General features: G+C 43.0%; 1 protein-coding gene across 3 annotated transcripts in view; it reads left to right on the top strand.

The window, feature by feature from the left end:
• PLAG1 (PLAG1 zinc finger) overlaps positions 1-23,329 on the top strand; it is a 46,346-nt gene extending 23,017 nt beyond the window's left edge. Inside the window, exons 2-3 of one of the 3 annotated variants that reach the window (XM_088540144.1) lie at positions 16,604-16,703; positions 21,270-23,329. In XM_088540144.1, the coding sequence (XP_088396270.1) occupies positions 21,274-22,533 (1,260 nt within the window). In that variant the 5' untranslated portion in view covers positions 16,604-16,703; positions 21,270-21,273 and the 3' untranslated portion in view covers positions 22,534-23,329. Of the gene's footprint in view, positions 1-4,594; positions 4,967-16,603; positions 16,704-20,182; positions 20,690-21,269 lie in introns of those variants that run through there. The other 2 variants (XM_010221582.2, XR_015914411.1) reach the window with 2 other exon arrangements.
• The last annotated feature ends 416 nt before the right edge of the window (positions 23,330-23,745 follow it).

The following is a 23,745-nucleotide window of genomic DNA, read 5'->3' as shown; positions in this document are numbered from 1 at the left end:
TCCCAGTGCCCGAGGTCTGAAAACATATATTCAGCTGTATGCACGGCAGGCTCGGCTGCGTGTCTCCAGGGATGCTCCGGGGAGGTGGGAGGCTGCTACCTGCGGTTCGCAGGGGTGTTTCCCTCCGCGATCTGATATGACATGGGAATTCACACTACTGTCTGCCTAATCTTGTACACTGTCCTGATACTAGCTGCTATGAGATGCTTCAGCAGTAGGGCATGGCTATAAGATACAGGGGAGAAAAGCCTCTCAGTTTTCTGTTGGTTTGAATTTTGTGCTGCAAAAGGACTTGTGTTACTTTTCTGAAGTCCTGTTAAAAACCTGTTATAACTCTGGATGATCCGTTTATGTGTGTGTGTTGTCTGTGTGACCATGTATGTTGTCTTCTGGCAGTAAGCCTCACAGGCAAATACTTTGCTGTTAAAAAGAAAGTGTTTGTGTTTGTTTTGCTGTGCGCTAGTTTGAGTGAACATCTCTCATTCTTATACGACCAGAAGAAGCAAATTACCCTTCTGCTGATTATTTTAGTAGTATCATCTTGTCTACTTGTTAAAATAAAAAAGGCAATCCCAAAGTTCAGGTGCTGTAGATATGTTGGAGGGAGTTCAGAAGTTAAAACAGCTGTATTTTATGAAATTCTGTTTGGTGTGGCACTTCTCCTTATAAGGTCCAATGACCAATTGTTTTGATTATTTAGAGAGAAAAAATTCCATGAGAACTGTTACTGAAAATGACTAACTTGGCATTAGTGATCTGTTGCTCTCTCACAGAACTTGAGGCAACAGTGAAGTGAATCAAGATAGCCAAGACACCCCATTAGCCACTTCAGCAGATCAGACACCTCAGCATTCATATGTGGCCCGTTTGTTGCATTTTCCTGTAAGTTGCTGACAATATCTCTGAGTTTTTGGTTTTTGGTCTGTGACGATGCCTTCTGGATGTGCAGTCTTTTGCAACTAAGGAGCAGCCAGTGTATCTAGTAGACGGCTCGAGCACTTAATTCATGGAGCTCAGTGACCTACTGCAGGAAAGAAGAGATTGCCCAGGGCTTGCTGCTGGAGAAGCGAGATCTTTGAAGGAGAATGGTAGCGCTCCATCCGGGTGGTGGAGAGTCAGGAATAGCCGAGCGGGTGGAGCTGTGTGTCTGAAACTAGGGAATGCTGTGGTGGGTTGCAAGGGGAGAGAGCGCTTGTCAGCGAGGCAGGCGGGATGTAGCTCTGTGGTTTTGCCTCCTCATTGAAGCAAGAACTGGGAGTTGTTAAAAGTGTGCTAGCTGATGTGTGGCAGATATCGTCTCGTTTTGCTCAGAATGACAGGAGCACCTGAGAAAGAGAGGACCAGGGTTTACTAGATCTGAAAATGTGTGTTCAGCTGGCCTGTTCTTCTGGCACCTCAGGGGCTTAGAGAAGACATACTTGAAAACAAGTGCTACAGTTGCTGAAAAACATTTGTGTTCTGTTAGAGTAGGCTTTTAAAGACAGAAGTTGGCAAGTAAGTTGTGTTGTTTTTTATCTTTCTGCATGATATTCTTCCTGTATGTTGAAAGAAAGATTTCCCCTAATGAAAGAAACTGTATGAAAAATATACCGTATTTTCTTGTTTCACATCTTTTTTTTTTTTTTTCCTAAATATGGAAGCATTGTATTCACTCAAATAGTAGGTAGACTTGCTTCTTTGTAACCTTAAAAGGGAAGTAGTGGAAAAGAAGGTTTAGACCGTTGATCACTGGGAAGTATTAACAAAAGCAACTTGCTATGACTTGGTCTACAGTAGGATGTTTTAAGAACGGTAGGTCCTCTTACGGCATCTTCGGTCCAGGCTGCGCTTAATTCCCGAGCGTGTATTAAGAAAGACTACGTACTACAGTAAGTGCAGCAAATGCAATAAATGCATTTTGCCATGATTTAATTTACACTCCAAGGTTTCTTGAGCTAAATCCTAATAATGTGCTGTGGTCAAGTTTCTACACTGTATTTCTTCATACCTGGTGCATGACCCATGTTCTTCGTTACTCCAAGACCGTGTTGGCTGGAGGTAAATGGTACTGAAGTGGTGTCAGGCAGCCAAGAGTGTTCTTCTCTGAAATGAGTTATTAACAATTACAAAGAGTCTGCAAAGGCCACGCACCTCTGATTCGTGTATGTCTGACCCTACCCAGATAAGAATCATTATAGGACGGACTTTTACAGGTCACTGCTTGTACAAAAGACAGTGAAAGAGCACACCTAAATCTGGCCCCAGAGATGAACGAACACAAAGCACCGTGAAGGAAATAGCAGAAGACCAAGAAACACAGCAGGAATCTAGAGCAACGTCATAAATTCTGTGGACTGCGTTTTTTTTCTAAACAACCCTGCCACCAAATCTGGGAGTGTGAATTTTTTTCGGATGGTGCCCGGTGCCGCGGCAGGAGCGCGCGAGTCCCGGCACCCGGAGCGCAGCAGCAGCACGTGGGAGCGATGGCCCAGGACGAACCTCAGAGTCCTGCAGGAAGAAGCCGACCTGGTAAGTACCGCATGCTCCCTTGCCCAATACGTTCATAGCAGGACATTAGCTACTTTTTTTTCCTGAGATCTCTGGCTCAGGCAGGGGCTCTTCCACTTGCCATTGAACTCAGGGGTGCTCCATCTTAGGTCAGACAATTCCTAATTTTCATGTTAGGTTTGGGTCCTTCCCACACACTGTCACCTGCTGGCCTCCCCCAACCGTGTGCACTCTAGCCACCACCTGTGTGTGCGTTCATTTCCCATACTCTGCCCTACAGGGCTTAACTGCTACAGCAGGTATCCCACTGCCACCCCACCCCAAATCCTTGGTGTCAAATACAGCAAGTTCTGTTCAGTCTTCCTTGAGATAACCTTGCCTCATTATGAATCCTGGTTTACTGAAGAATATTGTGAAATCTTCACTGTGTCAGCTCCTTTGTATCTCCATTTCTTTCCCCCCTTCCCCTTGCTCACGCTCTCTTCTGTGTGCGAGACCCGTGCCTGGGGGTATGGCAGCAGGTTCTCCCTGCTGCCCAGGGCTTTTCAGCTCCATCCCAGGGCTCTCTTGCCCTGTTTGGTAGGGCTGGAGTTTTCCAGAGGGAGCAAAGGGACCCTGCTGAGGTAGCCCCTGAGCAGTGGCCTGTGCTGGGGCTCACAGGTCCCAGGCTGGGAGGAGGAACCTGCCCAGGGACGTGTCCTGCTGCAGTGCTGCAGCCTGTGCCTCTGAGCTCCCCCTCTCCTCCATGAACATGCTGCACCCTGCAGAGAGTGTGAGGGATTGGGAGAGTTGGGTGAAGGGCACGGTCCTGGAGGAGGGATGGAGCTGCACGAGGCTCTTCGTGTTTCTTCCTCCTGCTTTGGCTGCACCTCTCGTGCCTGCCCTCTGCCCATGCAATGGGTCCTTCAGTTGCAGAAATGCAGATTTAACCTTCGCCCAGTGACCTCTGTGGCATTTATGCTGGCGACATCAGGTTCCGTAGCTTTGTCTCCCAACTCCACAAACACAACTCCTGGCCGCACTGCTTCATGCTCCTGCCTTTTTCAGATTGAATTTCTTTTACCCTTGCTCTCCAGTAAGCTGAAATGGCATCTCTTTCATCAGTCATCTTAAAGCTTTACCACTTCATTGCTCAGCGGGGTAGTCCTGAACATAAGTTGCAGTTTTCTGCCTGGTTTTGCAGCTCTTTGGTCTCCTCTCATTTGCCCTTCACCAGCTGAAGTCTTCTCCAGCTTTGGCTGTGCTGCTCCCTGCTTCAGACCCTAGTCATGCACGGGGTGTTTATTTATCTTAATGCAATTTCAGATATAAAAGCATGCTCAAATTTTTGCTGCAATTCAATTTCAGACCGCCCTGCTATTTTAAAACTTTATAGTGGACTTGTGTATATAGAACAACTATTACAGAATTTTCTTAATTGTGGGTATGTTTTGTATCGTAGGAGCCAGAAAATGAGTGAAAAAGGAGTAAGGGGCTGCGGGGGTGGGGGTGGGGGGGCGGCCTGTAGTTTTGACCAAAAAAAGCAAAAGATAAAGTAGTTTGTTATTGTGATTCTTTTTCAGGACAGGTTGAGGTTTTTTCTTTTTTTTTTTTTTTTCTTTTTTTTTCTTTTTTTTTCTTTCCAGGAAACACTTGTTTAGCCCTGTGAGGCTGAACTTGTGGATAGGTTGCAATGTTTTATCCCAGTCTGCCTGTTGGCTTTATAAACAAGGCCCCTGTATCTCCCAGAAATTTGACAGAGATTAATAAGGAGCTGTAGTTACAAATGCAAAGCCTGGTGACTAATTATGATTATTTTTTTTTTTAGAAAAATGAACAGCCTTTATATTCAAATGCTGATCAAACTGTGCCCTCTCATTTCAAGTTTTAAAACAATCTCAGCCAGCTCACCCTATAACATATGTCCCAGAAAAAGCTATAACAATATATATAGTATGTGAAAGTAATTTGAAAGGCATCTTGCATTTTTGAAGGGAACATGGTGAAAAGAAAACTTGGGAGGAAAGAATTTGAATGTGGTGATGAGGGAAGCTAAGTAGCATTTTTAAAACAGATTTTCTAGGAAGTAGGGTGAGTAGTAACATCTTATTTTTCTGATTTCTCTTAGCACATGTAATAATGCAGCCCGTATGAAGAGGGGAATTATTAGCTAAAAGATAGCCAGAAGATAACAAAAGGTGGATCTGAACCCTGAAATTGTCAGCTCAGCTTACAAGGAGGCTGCAAAGGCAGAGTTGTGAAAAGAGGTTTTCCTCGAGATCCCCAGAAGATGGAAGTGGATTATGTGGTTCTGGAAGGAGACAAGGAGCAGGCGACACAAAGGTGCTAAACAGTCATAGCAAAATGGCTCAAGCATTTACCCCTACCATCAACAGCTTGCAAAATGTAAAGACATTTCGTACTGAGAGCACTGTTTCAGCTGAGCTAATCAGAAATGTCTCTTCACAGTGTTCAGGATCTTGTGCGTATCATTTAGAGGAGCACTGCCTTCTTGGTTTTTGTGGCTATTATTTTTCATTGAGAAAGCACCATCAACTAAATAAGTAAGCAAATCATTTCCCTTAATACTTGTCTTAAAAATGAATTTAACACAAAAATATTGTAATACTTATCTCTTCACAAGTTTTTAAAAATTAAACTGAAGCATACCTTTTGTTTTGGTTGCAGATTTTTTGTTACTGCAGAGCTACTTTCCCTCAGTGTAAAAAGAGCTGTAAAAAAGAAGTACATTCTCGAGGACTCAAAAAAGCATCTTCATTTCATGTTTCCATCTGCCCTGCAGGATTTTTTCCCATAACGTGCATGAAACATTGATGCATGCCATACAGTCATAAGACCATGTTTTTATTCCATCCTTTTTGTCACCATCTTCCTTCCACCTTTCTGGAATGCTGCCACACTGGCAGTCTGCAACTGTTGAAGGCAAAGTCTTACATATGCTCTTCTGCCGTCGTTTAATTTGCCACACCTGGAGTATTGGGTGCAGTTCTGGGCTCCCCAGTACCAGAGGGACATGGAGCTTCTAGAGGGGGTCCAGCAGAGAGCAACAGAGTTGATTACAGGGCCTCAAAAGACTAGGCGAGCTGGGGCTGTATAGCCTGGAGAAGATAGAGGGGATGGAGCAGCGGGGTTGGACTGGGTGGTCTCTGGAGGTCCCTTCCAACATTAACCTTTCTGTGATTCTCTGATTCTGTGATTTAATGAAGGCTTATGAATTGGGGAAGCGGAGACTAAGCTAAGTTGCTTAAGAGTGGAAAACTCTTCATCGCACTGATGTCTTAGACTGTGGAGAACAAAAATTACCTTGGAGAACACAAGTCTTTAATCACACACCACACATTATTGGTATTGGTGGCTGCTCACTGTGACAGACCGTGTCTGGTCGGACTGTGAAGAAAAATGTCTTCTTGATGATGATACCCTATGCCTGTGGGTTTGGGAGGTGCAGACAGGATGGAATAGGGGGTAGGTATGTGTCACCTGGCTGTTTGGTGCCTGTTGGGAACCCTACCCATTTCAAGCTATTGGGGAGCTCCGGCGCAATGACACGACACAGAGCAACCTCCCTGTGCCACTGGGAGCCTTCCTGACTCCGTGGCCCTGCCATTAACAGGCTGATTACCTCATGACTAATGATAGAGATGGTTGGTGACTGTCTGCACAGTTGTGACATTTCCTCAGGCTGATGGGAGCTCCTGGATCATTTTTCTATTGGTGCAGCTCCAGGGCAGAAGCTGTACAGACTTCTAGGAAGCTCTGTGTTTGCTGCCTGAACGTAGTGTTTATTGCCAGTCGTCTGAATCAAAAAATTGTGCTCCAGGTGACTGTTCTGGATTCTAACTGCCTGGCTTCATCTCCCTCCGCTGTGTTCAATCATGTGCAACTGTAAATTATGCATGACTGCTTTTAACTATTCATAAATTTGACATCAAATCTCAGGATTCTTACAGATTCTGGCATGCATCCCACAGCATGACACACTGGAGCAGAGTCCTGTGAATGAACTGCTTGGAGTCCTGAACGAGTAGCTGGAGACATGCAGGGCTACACTCACCTCCTGAGCAAGGATGCACCCGTGCCAGAGCGGCGTAGAGACGCCCTGGGCAGTCTTCCTGATCCAAATAAACTCATTCTGTGCTCGTTAGCATCATCCTGCAGACACAGCTGGCACATGTGAGCTGAACTGAGGATCTGTGCAATGCCTGAGCAGTGCAGGTTCTGGAAGGCCCCTTGGTAACAGCTTTGCTGCACTTACTGGCTTACAGTTCGAAAAGGGGTTTGTCTCCTCCCTGGAAATTCTCCTTTACTCCGTGCTCTCTTAATTCCATCTGTCTGTCTCACATACACATGCACGCACGTGTGAATAGTAGAGTATTACCCGAGGCTTAATACAGCAGAACCCCTTGTATCTCTCTCAGGGTGTGTGTTTCATTTTTACCTTAAATATTCTGCATCTTCAGTTACTCTTCACAGAGCTTTTCCATTTTAGCTTGTAGGATCTTTTGATACAGTCATCCAGCATCAGAGCTACAGCGGTAGTAGCAAAGGCCATCTTGACTGAAAGTTTGTGATGCTTTTTATTTAATGTAAAGCTGTAGTAATCTCTCAAGTTATTTTCATTCAGGTAGAGTAGGAATTCCTTGACAGCAGTGTGTATTAAAAGCTTTGCTGATGCTTGGAAACTGGACTTTCTTACTTCCTGCCTTTCTTTGAGGACTGGAGTGGGGGCAGAGGAACCAGAGAAATCAAGAGCAGCATTTTAATTGCAATAGCACCAGTAAATCATATGAAAATCTGAGGTTACAAAAAAAGGCAAGGCTAAACCTCGTCGCCGTTTCCCCCACAGGCAGCGTTGTTCAGACCGTGTGATTAAGGGCAGGACTGGGCTTCTGCTATGTTCCTTGGGCTGCTGCACAGTTACCATGTAAGCTCAGTATGTGGCATATGTGCTGGGAGGATGCTCCTTTCTCTCGGTGACTTTATGTCTGTCCATTTTGACTTGTATATTTGTTTGAAATGTGAGCTTCTGAGCATCTAACCTAACCTCCCTTCAGCTGAGATGTGCCACTGCAGTGTGTCAAACCCTTCCTCCCACCGCTTTGCCCTCCTCATTTAAACTTGCTTTAGCCAGAGGGGTGAGTATTATCCCTGTTTTGCAGCGGGCGAAAATTAAAGTAGGATAGAGGATTTGTCCAAGCCCAAATGATGAATCACTGGTTGGTTTATTGTAGTCCAGTGTGTTCTGACTCCTAGTCCATGCTTATTTTACAGACTTTGCTATTTAAAACTTTCCCCCGCCTTCTGGCACCCTGGTAATTTCTCCAGCACAGCCAGTTCCTTTGTGCTGTCTGCATAGCAGACCTTCAAGTGAAATTACTGAGCTCTTTGGTAAGTTTTACTTTTTCAGCTTAAATTATGAGCACAGCACAAAGTGGTGTGACTGGTGACTGCTTTTTCCTGTGCCATGTCAGCTGTGTCTGCCTCTAGAATAGAGATTGCTGTTTGTACAAAATTATGTTGTTTGATGAAATATGTGAGTGAGGACTTACCTTGGGTGCACCAATGTCACTGTGATTCCCACCTAGCAGACTCAAGCACCAGAACCCCTTTTCCTTACTGAAGCTGTAAAAACATCTTGTACTATGATTCAAGTTACAGCACTCTATCTCAAAAAGCAAAACTCAGAACCAGCCTCCTATTCTGTTTAGTCATGAGCTATAACCTAATCATGTCACTTAAACGGTACTTCCTAAAGGATGAGGGTGTAGAAAAACATTCTGAAATGTAGTGTGTAAAATCACTGTTTTGGAGGAGGTCAGGGGAACTACAGGCCTGCACCAAACAAACCTGAAATCTGTATCAGGCTATTTTGGTAAAAAACTATAATAAAGAATAGAATGGTGCCCCCCCGTGTAGGTAGGATTATTTGGGAAGAGTTAAACTAGCATCTGTGAGAGAGTCCTGCCAGGTGGTTCTGCTGAGTTCTTCGGAGGCATTGGCAAGAACGTGGGTAAAGATATTGTGGTTCTGAAATCCAGGTAAATTTTATCAAAGGCTTTTAAGGGAATTAAGCAGCCCTAACATAAGCAGAGCATGAGCAAGTGACAGATTAAGAGATGGGATCCAAAGAACTGAAGACCTGGGATTTCTGCCTAGAGAAGCCATGACTTGAGGACAGTATCATAGAGATCTGCAAACTCAGAGACCTGCAGGGCAAGCAAGAGGATAGTGTGAGCGCTGCCCTTCAGAACCCGACCGTGCAAAGTTGGGAGAGATGAAGTTAGCCTCAGAGCTGGGAGTGCCCGGGGCACCCGTGGGAGCCCCTCTGCAGCTGCTGTGGGTATCGGGGCTGCTGTGGCTCCGAGGGGAGCCTGGCCTGCTGTGTGGAACGGTGACTTGCTGGGAGCTGCTAAATTATTAGAAACCACATCTGGTCCTGGAAATCCCTGGGGTCCAAACTGGTATTAGCAAGAAATTCAGAGATACTCATGATCTGTTCCTACGTATCTCCTTATGACTGTAATTGGAGGCAGAGTGCTGGGCTAGATGAGCCTTTAATCTGGCCCATACACCTATTCCTGTGATTTTAAGATATTCTAGGGAGGACTTGTGTTGCTTATGGGAAAAGGAAAATAATGTTTCTCACTTATATCAATGGATGTGTATCATATTTACTTATGCATATACAGAATCTACTTTTGGTTAGGGTTTATTATAAAAATGACACGGTCCTAGATACAAATTATATCGTAATCAAAAGCTGTTCTCACAGAAGCATCATCAGTTTAGAAAGGGGTTTATGCGGGTTACTCTTAGGGTTTGGGTTTTTTTGTTTTGCTTTTGTTTTAATTCAGAAGTATATGGAAGCCCGTTCAGAGGTTTTAGGCATTGTAATAGTAATCACAGTACAAACATTTGTATCACAACCTCTCCAAAATTTTTAGAAAGCATCTATGCAGAGTCATAGAGATTCTTTAAAAGCTCATAAAACCACAAGCATCAGATGGGTTAATTCTAGGGAGCTCTTGTTTCCTTTAATTTAGTATATAATCAGGAATCCTTTGGAACATTTAATAACCAAAACTGAGCTCTCAAGATTTAAAGTGGACCTAAATAATTTGAAATATGGAAAGCCCGCAAAAAGATGCTGGACAGCATTGTGATTTTTTTTTATTATTTACAGAGTATTAGTTCATGATAAATAAACTTTGATAAATTCATGCTCTATGTTTCCAAAAAATAAGAGGAAGAAGAAAAAAAAGCAGGCACAGTAGAGTATTTTTTAAATATTCTGAAAAAGTTATGTAATTTCTTCAGCTGAAAATGAGTTATTTTCTAATATTAACATGCTGGTAACCCAAGATTTTGTGGCCTTAATACAGCTTTAAAAATGGCAAATAGTCTTACGATCATGAAAAAATGTTGTATTTAGGAGGCAAACCTATATATATACATATCTATTTTCATATAACAACTACTGTCTCACAACAACTTTGTTTTTTTTTTTCCCCTCCAGATGCTTGCTTTCTTAAATAAAAAGAGGTATATTTTTTAAAAAAAGTGTTTAGCAGTGGCACTTAGTTATTTACTGTCCATGGAAAAAGTGGTTTTGGCCATTTTGGTCTGTTCATTCCCCTAACTACCCATGTTTGACACTAGTTTGAAGTTTGAAAGAGGTGGGTCAGGGTTTTTTTTTCCTCAGTTATATGCAATTCCAGAAAGTTTATCTGTTTGTGGGTATTTTGCTAAAAAACAAAGTCTTTGATAATTTGTTTTGATGAAATATCTTAATTCTTGTATTTTTCTGCCTTAGACATAGGGCTCTTCACAGCACAATCATTGTTCTGCACACAAAAGATATGAGTATTGTGCTGTCACTAAGAGAAGATGAGAATTCTTGCCTGTTTCTAGTTTCAGTGTGGGGCTAATTCATTACGTTTTAGCTGTTAGGCAGTCTACCTAAGGTTAACTCTGATGCATTATTATCTTTAAGTCATTCTTATGTGTATACCTAAGATCACTTGATATATATTTTCATTGTTTTGCCGATCTCATTCCATTTTTCTACATGAGTTTTCATAGGCAATTCTCCTGCTGTGTTCTTGAACTTTTTTTTTTTTAATTTATTTTCCTGCAGTCTGCATGTGCTCTCATTGCCATCCATCCACACTCATTCAGTTGCTTCTCTATATTGTAGACTAGAACTCAAATCCGTGGAAAAAGAGTCTTCTGAACCCATCTGCCTACTATATGGAGAAACCCTGAAGTTCAAGATAATACAGCCTTGTAAAAAAGATATTTTTCAAAAATTTTATTTGTTTGCCTCTTTTAAATGAAACATGGCTCTACAGTAGGACTAGGACCTACATGTTTGAGTCTTTTACAATAAATGTTGTCCAAAAGACCAAGTGACTTCATCCACTTCTCAATTCTCTCTCATTACAACCATAGCATCTGAGTAGATCCCTGTTTCTTTTTTCTTTCATGTCTCTTTATAAACTTGTGAGAGAAGAGCAGCTATAAAAGCACCAACTGATTCTCTGCTAGTATAAGATAGCTGTAAGATAGTGTAAGATGTATGTGATGGCTCCGTTCCTCTCTCAACCTCCCATACGAAAGTCCAAGATGGCCAAAGGCAGGGCTGCAAGATTTGAAATCTGTCCCTCCTACAATTTGGCAGGGTCTTGTTTATAGGCAGTCATGCCAGGTGTCTTCCTTGCTTAGGGAGAAACATGTGCGTACATGTTTCTTACTGTTCAGGTTTTGTTCAAATCACACAATAAAGCAGGGAGAAAAATAAGTAAAGTGTTACTTCAGCCCTGGTGAGGCCTCATCTGGAGTACTGTGTCCAGTTCTGGGCTCCACAGTACAAGAGGGATGTGGAGCTGCTGGAGAGAGTCCAGCGCAGGGCTACAAGGATGATCAGGGGCCTGGAACATCTGCCCTATGAGGAGAGGCTGAGGGAGCTGGGCCTGTTCAGCCTGGAGAAGAGAAGGCTGAGAGGGGATCTAATCAGTGTATATAAATACCTCAAGGGAGGGAGTGCAGAGGACGGTCATGGTCTCTTTTCAGTGGTGGCCACTGATAGGACTAGAGGAAATGGCCGGAAACTGAAACATCAAAAATTCCATAGGAACTTAAGGAAAAAATTCTTAACAGTGAGGGTGACAGAGCACTGGGACAGGCTGCCCAGAGAGGTTGTGGAGTCTCCTTCTCTGGAGATCTTCAAAACCCGCTTGGACGCAGTCCTGCGCCACATGCTTTAGGTGTCCCTGCGTATGCAGGGGGGTTGGACTAGATGATCTCTAGAGGTCCCTTCCAACCCTAAGCATTCTATGATTCTATGATTCTACTTTGTGGAATCATAGGTACAAGCTTCTTCTGGCCTAGGCAGGCTCACTGGTAAGACCATCTTCTGGTTAACAGTCTTACTCCAGCAATGTCTCCCTTCCTTCAAGCTTGAGCTTTCATGGGTAGTAGGACACAGGTCAGAGAGACACCTCCTGCTACCCTCCCTTCTCCTGCCAGGCAAGAACAAATAGTGACATAGACCCTGGCATCAAGGGGGGGGTCACCGCTAACATCATTATCACTTCAACATCTTTGCCAGTTAAGCATGCATTTTTCTTATCTGTTTGACTTTTCTGTTGGTGGGATCAACTTTTCCAGCAGAGATTGTCTGTTAGGAAGGTAGCTCCCAATTAAGACGCATCTCTAGAAATCCTACACTTGGCAGCTAGAACTTAGGCTACTCAGTTACTTTGAGATGAGCCTCTTGCTATAGAGGTCCACTATTTTTCTGTAAGGTCAGAGGAACTAAGACCTAATTTTCCAAGCTAATCCCCTGCTTAGTGCAAATGTGCAGTAGGCACAGTGCTTCTTCATATAGGAGTGATCTTTGAACCTTTCAGGGCTCTAGGTCCTAGTGTGTTCTTCTGTAGAGGTGTGAGCAGTTTGCCCCTTTGCCTTCAGCTGTTTCCAACAGTTGGCCCAGCAGAAGTGTTCAAGAGGATCAGAGTCAAATCTTCACCTTCCATGAACCAAATAGCCTAATGGGAGGCAGGGAAAACAGCAAGTCCTGTGGTTGAGACTAAGTGGTGCTCCTTTTTTGCTTGCCTGATAATTCTGATGACATTTGCACAATTTTCATAGCCCAGGTTGAGACACACAGACCGAGTGAGGCTGTTTTTCGTTCAGTTAAGCTGCTCTCTAGTTAAGGTAGTGTTTAAGTGCCCTCTTGGCTTTCCTATTCCAAAGCAACTGTTACATTGATTAACAGTTTTTCTCTTCACTTTCTCCTCCTCCAATTTGACTTCTCCTGTCCTCCAGTTTAGCTCCCCTTGCAATTCTTCAGCACTGCTGTCACACTGACTGTTTGCTGTGCCGCAGAGCAGGTTACCTCAGTCTATACTCTTGCTCTCCTGCTGTGACTCTTAGGCACCTGACACAGAAGAGCAGTTGCTTATGCTATGGCAGTTGAGGCTCATCCAGACTCATTTTCCATAGAGCTTCCACAAGTGATCTTTTTGTCTCTCATCCTGAAGGGCACTTTGCTGGTGGCAAACTTGAGATAGGTTAGACTGGAGCTGCTCTGCTGTGTTACCACTATTAGCAGCCACAGCTTCTGGCTTCCTAGGTTGCACATGTTCACTATATGTCTCCCCAAAGCAAGTGGTCAGTCCATGTTTCCACTTTCCTGTCCTCACAACCAACCTGCAGTTAGAACATCAACTGCTGCCCATTTATTTCCCTCTCTGTGCCAAACTAGGACCCTGGTCCCTTACGCGATTCACGGGGAACCTTCTCTACTCCCTCTCATCCCGCATCCAAAACCCTGAGGTAGGAGAACATGTTCAGGGCTGTTCGGATTGCTGCAGTCACTGTTTCCATGTGGGAGCAGGCAGTGAAGCTGGAAGTTGCCACTTCTCTAAGCAGCTGATAGTAGCTCTCACTGCACAGCATAGATAAAATACAGAGCCCGGAGCGGCTGCTGCTGCGCCCCACGTTAGGTGCCCTGAGGATGTGCACAGCAGTCTGGGAGTCCTTTGGTCTTCCGCCATTGATCGTAGTCATCGTGAGGGGTCACAGGCACGGCCTGGATGGACATTATTGTCTTCAGAGAACTTGGTCTTGTTCATGTGAGTACATGCTCACCGGGGAGCTGTGTGGACAGCACTTCTTAAAGAATCACAGTTACCATAGGGTAAGTAATCACTTTTCCTTTTGTTTCCTTGAAGAAACATCTAAAACCGAGGATGTGTCTGTAATGCCATTGATACCTCTAAGTCTGTCATTATTATGACTAATGTTTCTAGGACCGCTGTTCTGGTTTACAGACAGATTAATTTCAGCAGACGAAACTAGATTTACTCTTCTGCGTAGAAGACACAGTGACACAAGCTGGCACTGGGCACTGTATTCCCATTATAGATGTCTTATTTTGAAAGAAAATAACCATGAAACTGATGTTTTCCTTTATTGTGACTGCCTACTCTAAAAGAATATGAAATGCAAGCAGGAGAAGGATCGTTGCTTCTCTTCATTTGATATCTTAATTATCATTTTACTTTGCATATCAAATCACATTTTAAAACATTTTCAAGCACAGCTATTTTTTCAGACTCTCAGAGATGATCTACAGATTTTTAAAAGAGAGTATTCCTCCTGTTTAATAATAAAAGCAGGAATAAATTATTTCGCTTAGGGCTTTAGGGATTTTTGTTTTTCCTTGACTGTTAGAAATATTAGATGTTAGAAAATCTGGTACAGGCTAATGTAAAATTATCTAGGTAGTTGGACAGTTGGTAAAACTAGTGCCTCATAGATAATAGAAAAGCTGATTTATGAGATTGCAATTTTCATAATTAATTATGAAGCAAAAAAAGTCTAGAAGTCTATTTGATACAAGTTTCCGGATGGGTTTTTAGGCATGTACTTGTGACAGCACATTTTGCAGTGTGATGCTTCTCTGTTTCACATGGAGTAATCTGAACTTTAAAATTGTTCCCAACTTATCTGGTTGAGAAGAAAGCTTAGTAATACTATAGCTATAAGCAGTTCTAGGAGGAATGGTGCATCTTTGTCCAGCCTTCTGCTGCAGAGGTTTTCTAGCATCAAAAGCTTGTGAGAAGGGTGGTTTTAAAATTATAATTGTAACAGACAACCCTGGTATTCTGCCCAAAAGAGACAATCTTTTAACTAGTTTATGTCTGCAAAACATAAGATTTTTTTTTATCTTCTGTTTTATTTAATTCTGTCAAAAATAACAGATGTTTTCATTATGCGTATAAGCTTCTCTTCTTTTTTTATGTATCTTGTTAAGCTCTTTGGTGTAATAATGGTCCTGATCATTCCCCTTACCTGAATCCACGACACTGCAATGTTGCTTATTTCTCAGATGGTCAACATGAGCATCTGACCTTCCTCGTTCATGCTGTTCAGTGTTTAAATACATCTGGCCTTTACTGTCGTTATTGACTGGCTGCAGTGGCTACAGTTTCTCCTGCTTTGATAGTCTTTCCACACCTCTGATGGTCCACTTCTGAGTACATCTGTTTTTTGCTCAAGATAGTTTAGATGTTTAGTAAGAATTGAACATCATAAGTATTCAAGAGATGATGTTCTGCAGGGTTGATGGGGCATTGTAACATCTTAAATAGTTTTCTTTTTTCAACAGGTTCTGTAAATACCAATAGTGGAGAAACTAAATCTGTGAGGACTTACTTCATTAAATTTATGGTGTTGTTTTAAATATTGACTATTTATTGTGGGCTACTTGAGTAGAAACATCCGGATAGTAAACTTTTTCCTTTTTGTTGTGATAGCGGGAGATGTTGAGATAGGTATCATAGAGTAACTCATAAAGGTTTTGCTGGGAGAGGGACTGAGGAGTCATCATCATTTTTCTCCAGAATAAAGTGATCTTGGGACCTTCAAAAGAGGGGGTGAGAATTATGTCCTCTGTCTTGAATATTAGTTGAGAACAGAGGTTTCAGTTTTCCTTTGAGTATGGAGCAGTCTCTACCACTTGCCTGGCTGTAAGAAGCCCCAGATAGCAGTTCTTGGCTGCCAGGAGGCTTCCTGCAGGTTTGGCGAAGCGCTCGTGCCTTGGTGTTCAAGCCTGCCGGTTCGCTCACATGCCTGCTGCCCAGCAGAGATTCAGCTGTGCAACATTGAGCTCAGTACCAAAATAAAGACTTCTTTATAGGAGTGGATGGGAAACGAGAAAGCGCTGGGGGCGGGGAACACTGCATCATTCCAAGGCCTCCTGCCGCATACGAGGAGCCTAATATGCCACTTCGGGTATGGGCTCTCTCTAGGGTTTTGCCCTTACATAGCTGAAGAGTTGGAGGGGATGAAGCTCTCCCCGACAGTGGGGTGCTGAACATGTTGTCAGTGCATACCTGTGTTATCCAGAAGGCCTTCTAGCAAGAAAAGGAAGACATAGTGCATATTTACAGAAGAATAGTGGAGGAGAAAAGGGAGAAATAAGGGAAATTCCAGAAGGGCCCTCTGGATTTGCTCAGGCACACCTAGACTTGCCCTGTATTGGGATTTACCTGTAGCATGTACATTATTAAGAGGCTTTATTATTTTTAAAAATTAATTTTATTTTCCTTTGCAGGTCATCTTTAAGCTGCCATTTCCTGTATAATTAAGCAGAATGAAGGCATTAGGTTCTAGTAAAGCTGGGCCTAATCCAGAAATCCTCTCTTATTCAGTCTTTCTGAGTAAAGAACTCAAGTCTGGGCCCACCGTTTTATGTGTTCTGTTATTATTTCTAGATTATTTGTTGTCTGTGAATATTTTGTTTTTAACTTTATTGAAAGCTCCCTTGCATTTGTCTGTTTTTTTCTGTTTATGTGTTACTATCCAGCATAGCATTAGTTGAAATGATGTAAGTATCCTTAAAGTGCATAATTGCTACTGATCATGCAAGAACAATTGATTCATACTGTTTATAATTAGCAGTATATAATGTTTTCTGCATGGGATAGATTTATCCCTTTTAACTTTTCCCTTCTGATTCTTTCTGACTCCTGGTCTTGCCACATCCCAGGCTTTCTGAACATGCTAGTTCACTAGAGTCTAGTCTGTTCTTCCTTTTGTTTTTCAGACCAGTAAAAATGGGAAGTACTGGATTCTGGTTTCCTCCAAGAAGAGTCAGCGGAACTGGTTAAGACCAAAATCTGAGGACTTTAGTGGACAAACATCAGGTGTGCATTAAACAGAAGCTACTTTAATCCTACTTTAAGTATATGCTTCTTTAAAATGCTATTACAAATGAGCTTTTGTATAATGTGCTTGCTATATGTGATATTGCATATAGTCATTCATCCTACAGTTGTGAAAGCACCAATAAGAATGGGGATTTTAAGTGATAATATGTTGAGACACAAACAGGCAATATTACTCATAAAATTCTTTCAGCTGGTCTTTGGAAAGTGTAATATTTGAGGATCAGTGTTTTTTTAAGTTTTATCTCCATTGCTCAGTCTATACATCCACAAGAAAAAGAAAGTGGTTATTTGCTATTCAGAGTTAAATACTGTTATTGCCTATCTGTTGAGAAATAATACTGAGATAATAGTGCATACACATTTTTAATAAAACATTGTCAAAGGTTGAATCCATTATATTTGTTTTAATGATGCATTTTTAAGGACACTTAAATGCAATTCAAAGTCAGCTTAATTGAATTTGATGATAGAGAAACAAAACTGGAATTCCTTATCCCCATGAATGTTACATTTAATATGACAGTAGCTTACTTGAAGCTTTGGAGAAGATAAAAACTAACACCATATTGGCCTGAATATAAGATGGCCTCACGCCTGAGGTGTGATCCTCATATTTAGAAGAGACACATGAGGTTGTCCAAACTTAGCAATTCCACCTGCTATGCTGTTCCACTGCAGACATTGCTTATGGCCTCACACCACACCCTTCTGCATGGCCTAGTATTTTTCCTGCATCTGCCCAGCTCGATGCATCGATGCATGCTCCGTTCCTCCCCGGCTGCTCCACAGGTGCCATGCTTGCCCCATCCTGCCATCCCTACGTGCTGCCAACCCCATGCAGAGCTCCCGCACCTCTTTGGCTCCACAGCTGCGTGCCCCCATGGCCATGGCTGCTCCCCCCAGCCATGCCTCCTACCTGTTCGGCTTAGCACGAAGGCCACTTGCTGCTGAGCGCCAGACCCGGCAGCCGCGCGTGAACCCCGCTAGCCTAGAGCAAACTGCGGACGTTGCAGCTCGCCACTCCTCCTGCTGCCCCTTCTCAGGGTACGTGTGGATTTGGCAGGGAGGCTGAGATGGCTTGAGATGCAGTAGGTGCTTTCCGACTGCCTGACTCGTGGAGCCTGGTCGCCATGGTGCCAATGGCTGTAGATACGCCATGCGTAAGCACCGAGTGAGACGGGTTCCTGCTCCCCAAGGCTCAGTTGTCACGAGAGGATCATTAAGACAACAGCTCATTCTATATTCAGGCCAATAGGCATAGAATGCAGCAGTGCGTTAATTTGTGAGAAAGCACAATTAATTCTATTACCAGATTCTGGTTAAAGTGTACGTTGAAAATTCTTTCAATCTACAAGTTTCTCACAACCTTTTATGTGGATCATATCCTCCTTTTGACTCCCTTGGAGCTTCATTGAAGTCTTTGGAATTGGTCTTCAAGTTTCCAAATAACTATTTCATGAACTAGAAAGTTGCTTAAAAGAGAGGAACTAAAATTAAGCTGATTCTTTGAAGGCTGGTGAATGTTCCCACTGATGGGACTATCGTCCTCAAGTTTCATCCCATGAGTTGGAATGAGTCAGAGACAAAGCTAAAATCATAAGAGTCCTTAAAGAAATGCCTTTTCTGTTGCTCGGTGTCTTTAAAAAGCTTAATGGTTTCATACAAAAGTGCGGGGGAGGTGGTCTTCCAAAATGTTTGTGATTTAAGAGTGTAGCCTAGTCAAAGGTTATAGGTTTGGAAAAGGAGCAGGTTCCCATCTTCATCTGCCACTATTTCTTTTCTCTTAGAAAGACATGGGGAAGGTCATGGGGAAGAGGGAGGACAAGGCCCAGACAAAGACATACTCTGTACATGCATTTCAAATGGAAACCTCAATCTGAGGCTTTCCTAAAATGCACATGCAGATATTAGAGGCAGCTCCCCTCGCCCCGCTCCCTGGCCCCCTTCCCTCCCGCACGCGGAGCCACCGCAGTCTTGTCCTTTCCCTGCTTCCTCCCTGGCCATGCCAGGGCTCCGGCAGCCCTTAGCAATTGCCACCGCTCCGCATACCGCTCCGGGCTCCTTGTCCTGAGCAGTTTGTACCCTGCATTGCGGAGCCCCTGCTCTGTGGGGCAGAGCAGGCAGCTGCACCCAGGCCCGCCAAGCTGCCCAGCCTCAGGGGAAGGATTCTCCCTGTTTTTTTTCTTTTTTTTGTGGCGGTGGCGTGAGGCTGAAGCAGCTGCAGCCTGGTGCTCTCGCTCCACCTGTCCCGACAGCTGCCAGCGTCCCCGGCGCTGCGCGGGGGCAGCCGGGCCGGCACGAGAGCCACAGCCGCACAGGCCGGCCTGGCCCTTCCCGGGCCGCCCCGGCCTTGGTGCCCGCGGGCCGCAAGGAGCAGCTGCACCCGCAAGCGTCGGGGGTGCCGGCAGCTGCCAGAGCCACCTGCGGAACCAGGGCAGCCGCTTTGCCAAGGAAGGGCCCAGTTTGACGCTCGCCCCCGCGTACACCGAAGGCCGCCTTTGCGTCTTCCTCTGCGCTCTCTATGGCGGGGCGGCTTCAGACCTCGTGGTTGGCCTGTCCCTTGCTGGATGGCTCTGGTCGTATGGTGGTATCTAGAGTAGTGGTGGTGCTCAAGTGTTTTGAACAAGCTGCCAGCCAATTTTCCAGCAATGGCAAGTTGTTCAGCACCCCGTAACAGTGCGTTGCTGCTCTACGTTACCAGCTTACGGGTTTAGAGCTGTTCTTGCCAACGCATCATATACAAGTATGAACGCACCTGCGCTAGCTGAGAGTTTGGTGCATGGTTCCTCATGCCCCATGGCAGGCTGCGATCCTCCCGCGCCCCTTCCCTCCCTTCCTCCCTCCCGAGCTGAGCTAAACCACCCCGGCCACAACCCCTGCACCTTGCAAGGCAACTTGAGGAGCACAGTGGGATCCAGGGTTGGGCTGGTGATCTAAGCTGAGAGATTCCTGTGCTTCCCGTGACAGGTATTTATTAGCGAGAGGTGAAGTTTATAGGGGGATTTCACTTGTCATTAAAAATTATTGGAAATGTTTACATTTTATTATTATACATACATACATATATATACAGTAATCAAAATGAGCCAGTAAATACGAGCTGTGCACCCCTCAGACAGTCAAAATGTGTATGTGCTGCTTTTCCTGTAGACTTTCAAACACACGGTTGTATTTCAGGGCTTAAAACTTTTCATTTTGATAACTGTGTATGTGCGTGTGTGTGTGTGCGCGTGTGTGTGTACAACACCACCGGCACAGCACTAAGTCCTTTGAAATCAGAAGCTGCCAAAAGCCTTCTCCATACGTTCGGAAGTAAGTTCTTTGCTTGGTGCCTCCTGTAATCTGACAGAAACATTGCTGTTCTCCATCTATGCCTGAGGGGAAGGATATGAGGTGTGATTTCAGGGCATATGTGGATCTGTTCATCCTGAGCAATGCGTTTTAAGAGTTGCAGCAAATAGTGTAAAGAAACCTACAGGTATTACATTAGACCAGCTGAACCTAATTTTATTTTTAAGTTTTATTCAGAAGCATCACATAGCAAGTAAACTTCAAAATTTAAGTTTAGTTACAAACTAGTTGTTTCTTATTTTTTTTTTCCAGTCCCCTTTTGCTTTCTTTTACGACCACATGAAACTTGAGAAGCCATCTAAAGCTAAATCATTTAGTGGAGTTGGGCAATTCCCAAGTGTCCAACAAGAAGGCCTGGTTTAGGCTGCGATGGCCACTGTCATTCCTGGTGATTTGTCAGAAGTAAGAGATACCCAGAAAGTCCCTTCAGGGAAACGTAAGCGTGGTGAAACCAAACCAAGAAAAAACTTTCCTTGCCAACTGTGTGACAAGGCCTTTAACAGTGTTGAGAAATTAAAGGTTCACTCATACTCTCACACAGGAGAGAGGCCCTACAAGTGCACACAACAAGACTGCACCAAGGCCTTTGTTTCTAAGTACAAATTACTAAGGTATTAAACTCTATTTATCTTTCAGATTATATTATCTATTTTATGTTGGCCGTGTTAAGCCTTGTAAAAGTATATATTTGTGTACACCTTCAGCTGATTGCAGAGAGGATATGTTGATTAAAGTAGACATGGGATTGTTTCTAGAATTCTAAATTACAGTACATAAGTTTGCAAGCTAATGTCTTTGGTTTTGTTTCTTGATTTGTTTTCTGTTTTTGTTTTCTGTTTGTTTTTTTTAATGAGAATAGAATTTTCATTTGTATAAGGAATTGTCACAAGAAAAGAGTATGGACTGAAAAAATCTTTTGTCTATGGACTTTTACACAAGTACTTTCATACTTGCCCGTATACCCCTGTTGCAGTAGCTAAAAAACAGCAGAAACTAAAGTGTCAATTTAAGAGAAATGGCTCGTGTTTTGTTATATTTTAATTTGTCCAACTGTCTATGTAGTGTCATGCTTTCAGTTAAAAGGCTCTGTTGCAAAGCATCCTTAGTGTAGTATTTAGCTGCCATTAAGAAATGAACACATGTATCTTTTTGATCAAAATAATTACTTACAGAATATATCTGTGTTTAAAGGCATATGGCTACTCATTCTCCTGAGAAAACCCACAAGTGTAATTATTGTGAGAAAATGTTTCACCGAAAAGATCACCTAAAGAATCACCTACATACACACAATCCCAACAAAGAGGCCTTTAAGTGCGAAGAATGTGGAAAGAACTACAATACCAAGCTTGGGTTCAAACGTCACCTGGCTTTGCATGCTGCAACAAGTGGTGACCTCACCTGTAAGGTATGTTTGCAGACTTTTGAAAGCACAGGAGTGCTGCTGGAGCACCTAAAAACTCACGCAGGCAAGTCATCGGGTGGAGTGAAGGAGAAAAAACACCAGTGTGAACACTGTGATCGTCGGTTCTACACCCGGAAGGATGTCCGTAGACACATGGTAGTGCACACTGGAAGAAAGGACTTCCTCTGTCAATATTGTGCACAGAGATTTGGGCGGAAGGATCACCTAACGCGCCATATGAAGAAAAGTCACAACCAAGAACTTTTGAAGGTCAAAACAGAGCCAATGGACCTTCTAGATCCCTTTACCTGCAATGTTTCTGTGCCTATTAAGGATGAGCTGCTTCCAGTGATGTCTTTACCTTCCAGTGAACTGACATCAAAGCCATTTACAAACACTTTGCAATTAAATCTCTACAATACTCAAATTCAGTCCATGCAGAGTTCTGCATCTGCACACCAAATGGTCGCCACATCGTTGCCATTGGGAATGCCTTGTCCAATAGATATGGAATCTGTCCACCCTTCTCACCAGCTATCTTTGAAATATCCGCTCAGTTCTACCTCATACGCAATTTCTATGCCTGAAAAAGAACAGCCATTAAAAGGGGAAATTGAAAGTTACTTAATGGAGTTGCAGAGTGGTATGCCTTCTTCATCCCAGGATTCTCAAGCATCGTCATCAAAACTAGGGCTGGATCCACAAGTAGGGCCACTGGATGATGGGGCTGGGGAGGTTTCCCTTTCCAAGAGCTCCGTTTCTATTAGCGAACCTCTAAACACCCCATCTTTGGACTTTTCTCAACTCTTCAACTTCATACCTGTAAATGGCCCTCCCTATAATCCTTCCGTTTCAGTGGGAAACCTTGGGATGAGTTACACACAAGAGGAGGCACATTCTTCTATGACTCAACTTCCACCACAAACACCGGATCCACAAGATCCTAGCAATAGTATAGGTCTTGGGTCCCTGCACTCGTTGTCAGCAGCTTTCACAAGCAGTCTAAGCACAACCACGACCCTACCACGATTCCATCAAGCTTTCCAGTAGGATGTACAAAGCTGGCTTATTACTGTCGATTTGTAGAAATGCCTTAGGTGACCATTTTTAACTTAGTGCCTACGATAAGACATTATCAATTCTCTGCTTTTGTACAGTACCGATCTCATGAAGCCAGTAAGAAATTTAAGTTAACTTTTTAAAAAATGTTTTGAAAGTGTTTATTCTCAACTGTTTACTTTGTTTTCTAAAAAAAGTCTCATTGTATTGTTTTCATTTTCACTGCCAATTGACACACGTAAAATGTTCAGTAGAAAGTCATTGCTACCAAATGTTTTACACTCATACTTTTAAAAAAGTTTTTCAACTGTATCAGTCATTCTGTTTTACTGATTTCAGTGGTAGAACTACCATTTTTACCTTCTATGTATTTTAGTGTTTGCAAGTAATCTAGTTAAAACATATATCGCACAGATTCCTGAAGACTTGGGAAAGAAATCCCTAGTCCCTTTCCAAAAAAGAAAACCCTTCCCAATGGCAACATCTGATCTGTTCTATTATGACAAATCTAAAATTTTTAAATAGATATATAAATCAGATTTTTCTGAAGACTTGTGTGTGTATATATAGAAGTCCATATATACACACGTACTTATATATAACATTTGACTTGTATTGAAGTCATTATAAAAGGTAATTTGGCCATTTTCTGGCTTAAATTGTTGTGGCCTGTTAGAAATATTGAAAGAAAAGAAATTTATTTTAATTTTCTAAAACCATGATTTAATGGAAATTGAGAGAATCTCTGCTTGCTAAATGACAAATGTTTCCAGTTGAAATTGGAACTGTGTTGTGCTTTCAAGACTCTGGTAGAGGGAAACAGGCAAAAAAAAAAAAAAGATGGCTGATCTTGAAATATAAAAGTGTTGTAATTTAGTAATGCAGAATATTTTGTCGCAGTTTTTGTTTTAATTCTTAACTTGCTGTTTTTTTCTCTTTAGTAGCATAGAAAGAGTACTGCATAGGAAACTTCCAGTAGTGTATTCACACTTGTAGGCATCAGTCTTCTCCCAGCTGCCACCGCCAAAGGGTGGATCAAGTCCAGCCAGGAACTCTGTCCGTTCAGTACTAGTGTGCAGTCAGAGAGTGAATGTAAATTTGCAAATACCATTTTTTTTATTGGAATGCTCTTTTCACTTGTGTTTCATGGTGTGTTATGTCCTCCTAAGCAACAAGTTAGATGTTAATCACGCTTTCTACACC

Source organism: Tinamus guttatus, unplaced genomic scaffold (assembly GCF_059628265.1).
Source record: "Tinamus guttatus ecotype Peru unplaced genomic scaffold, ASM5962826v1 Tinamus_guttatus_pri_ptg000056l, whole genome shotgun sequence".
Taxonomy (NCBI): domain Eukaryota; kingdom Metazoa; phylum Chordata; class Aves; order Tinamiformes; family Tinamidae; genus Tinamus; species Tinamus guttatus.
Note: the sequence above shows the minus strand (reverse complement) of the source record. Positions and strands in the feature narration are given on the sequence as shown.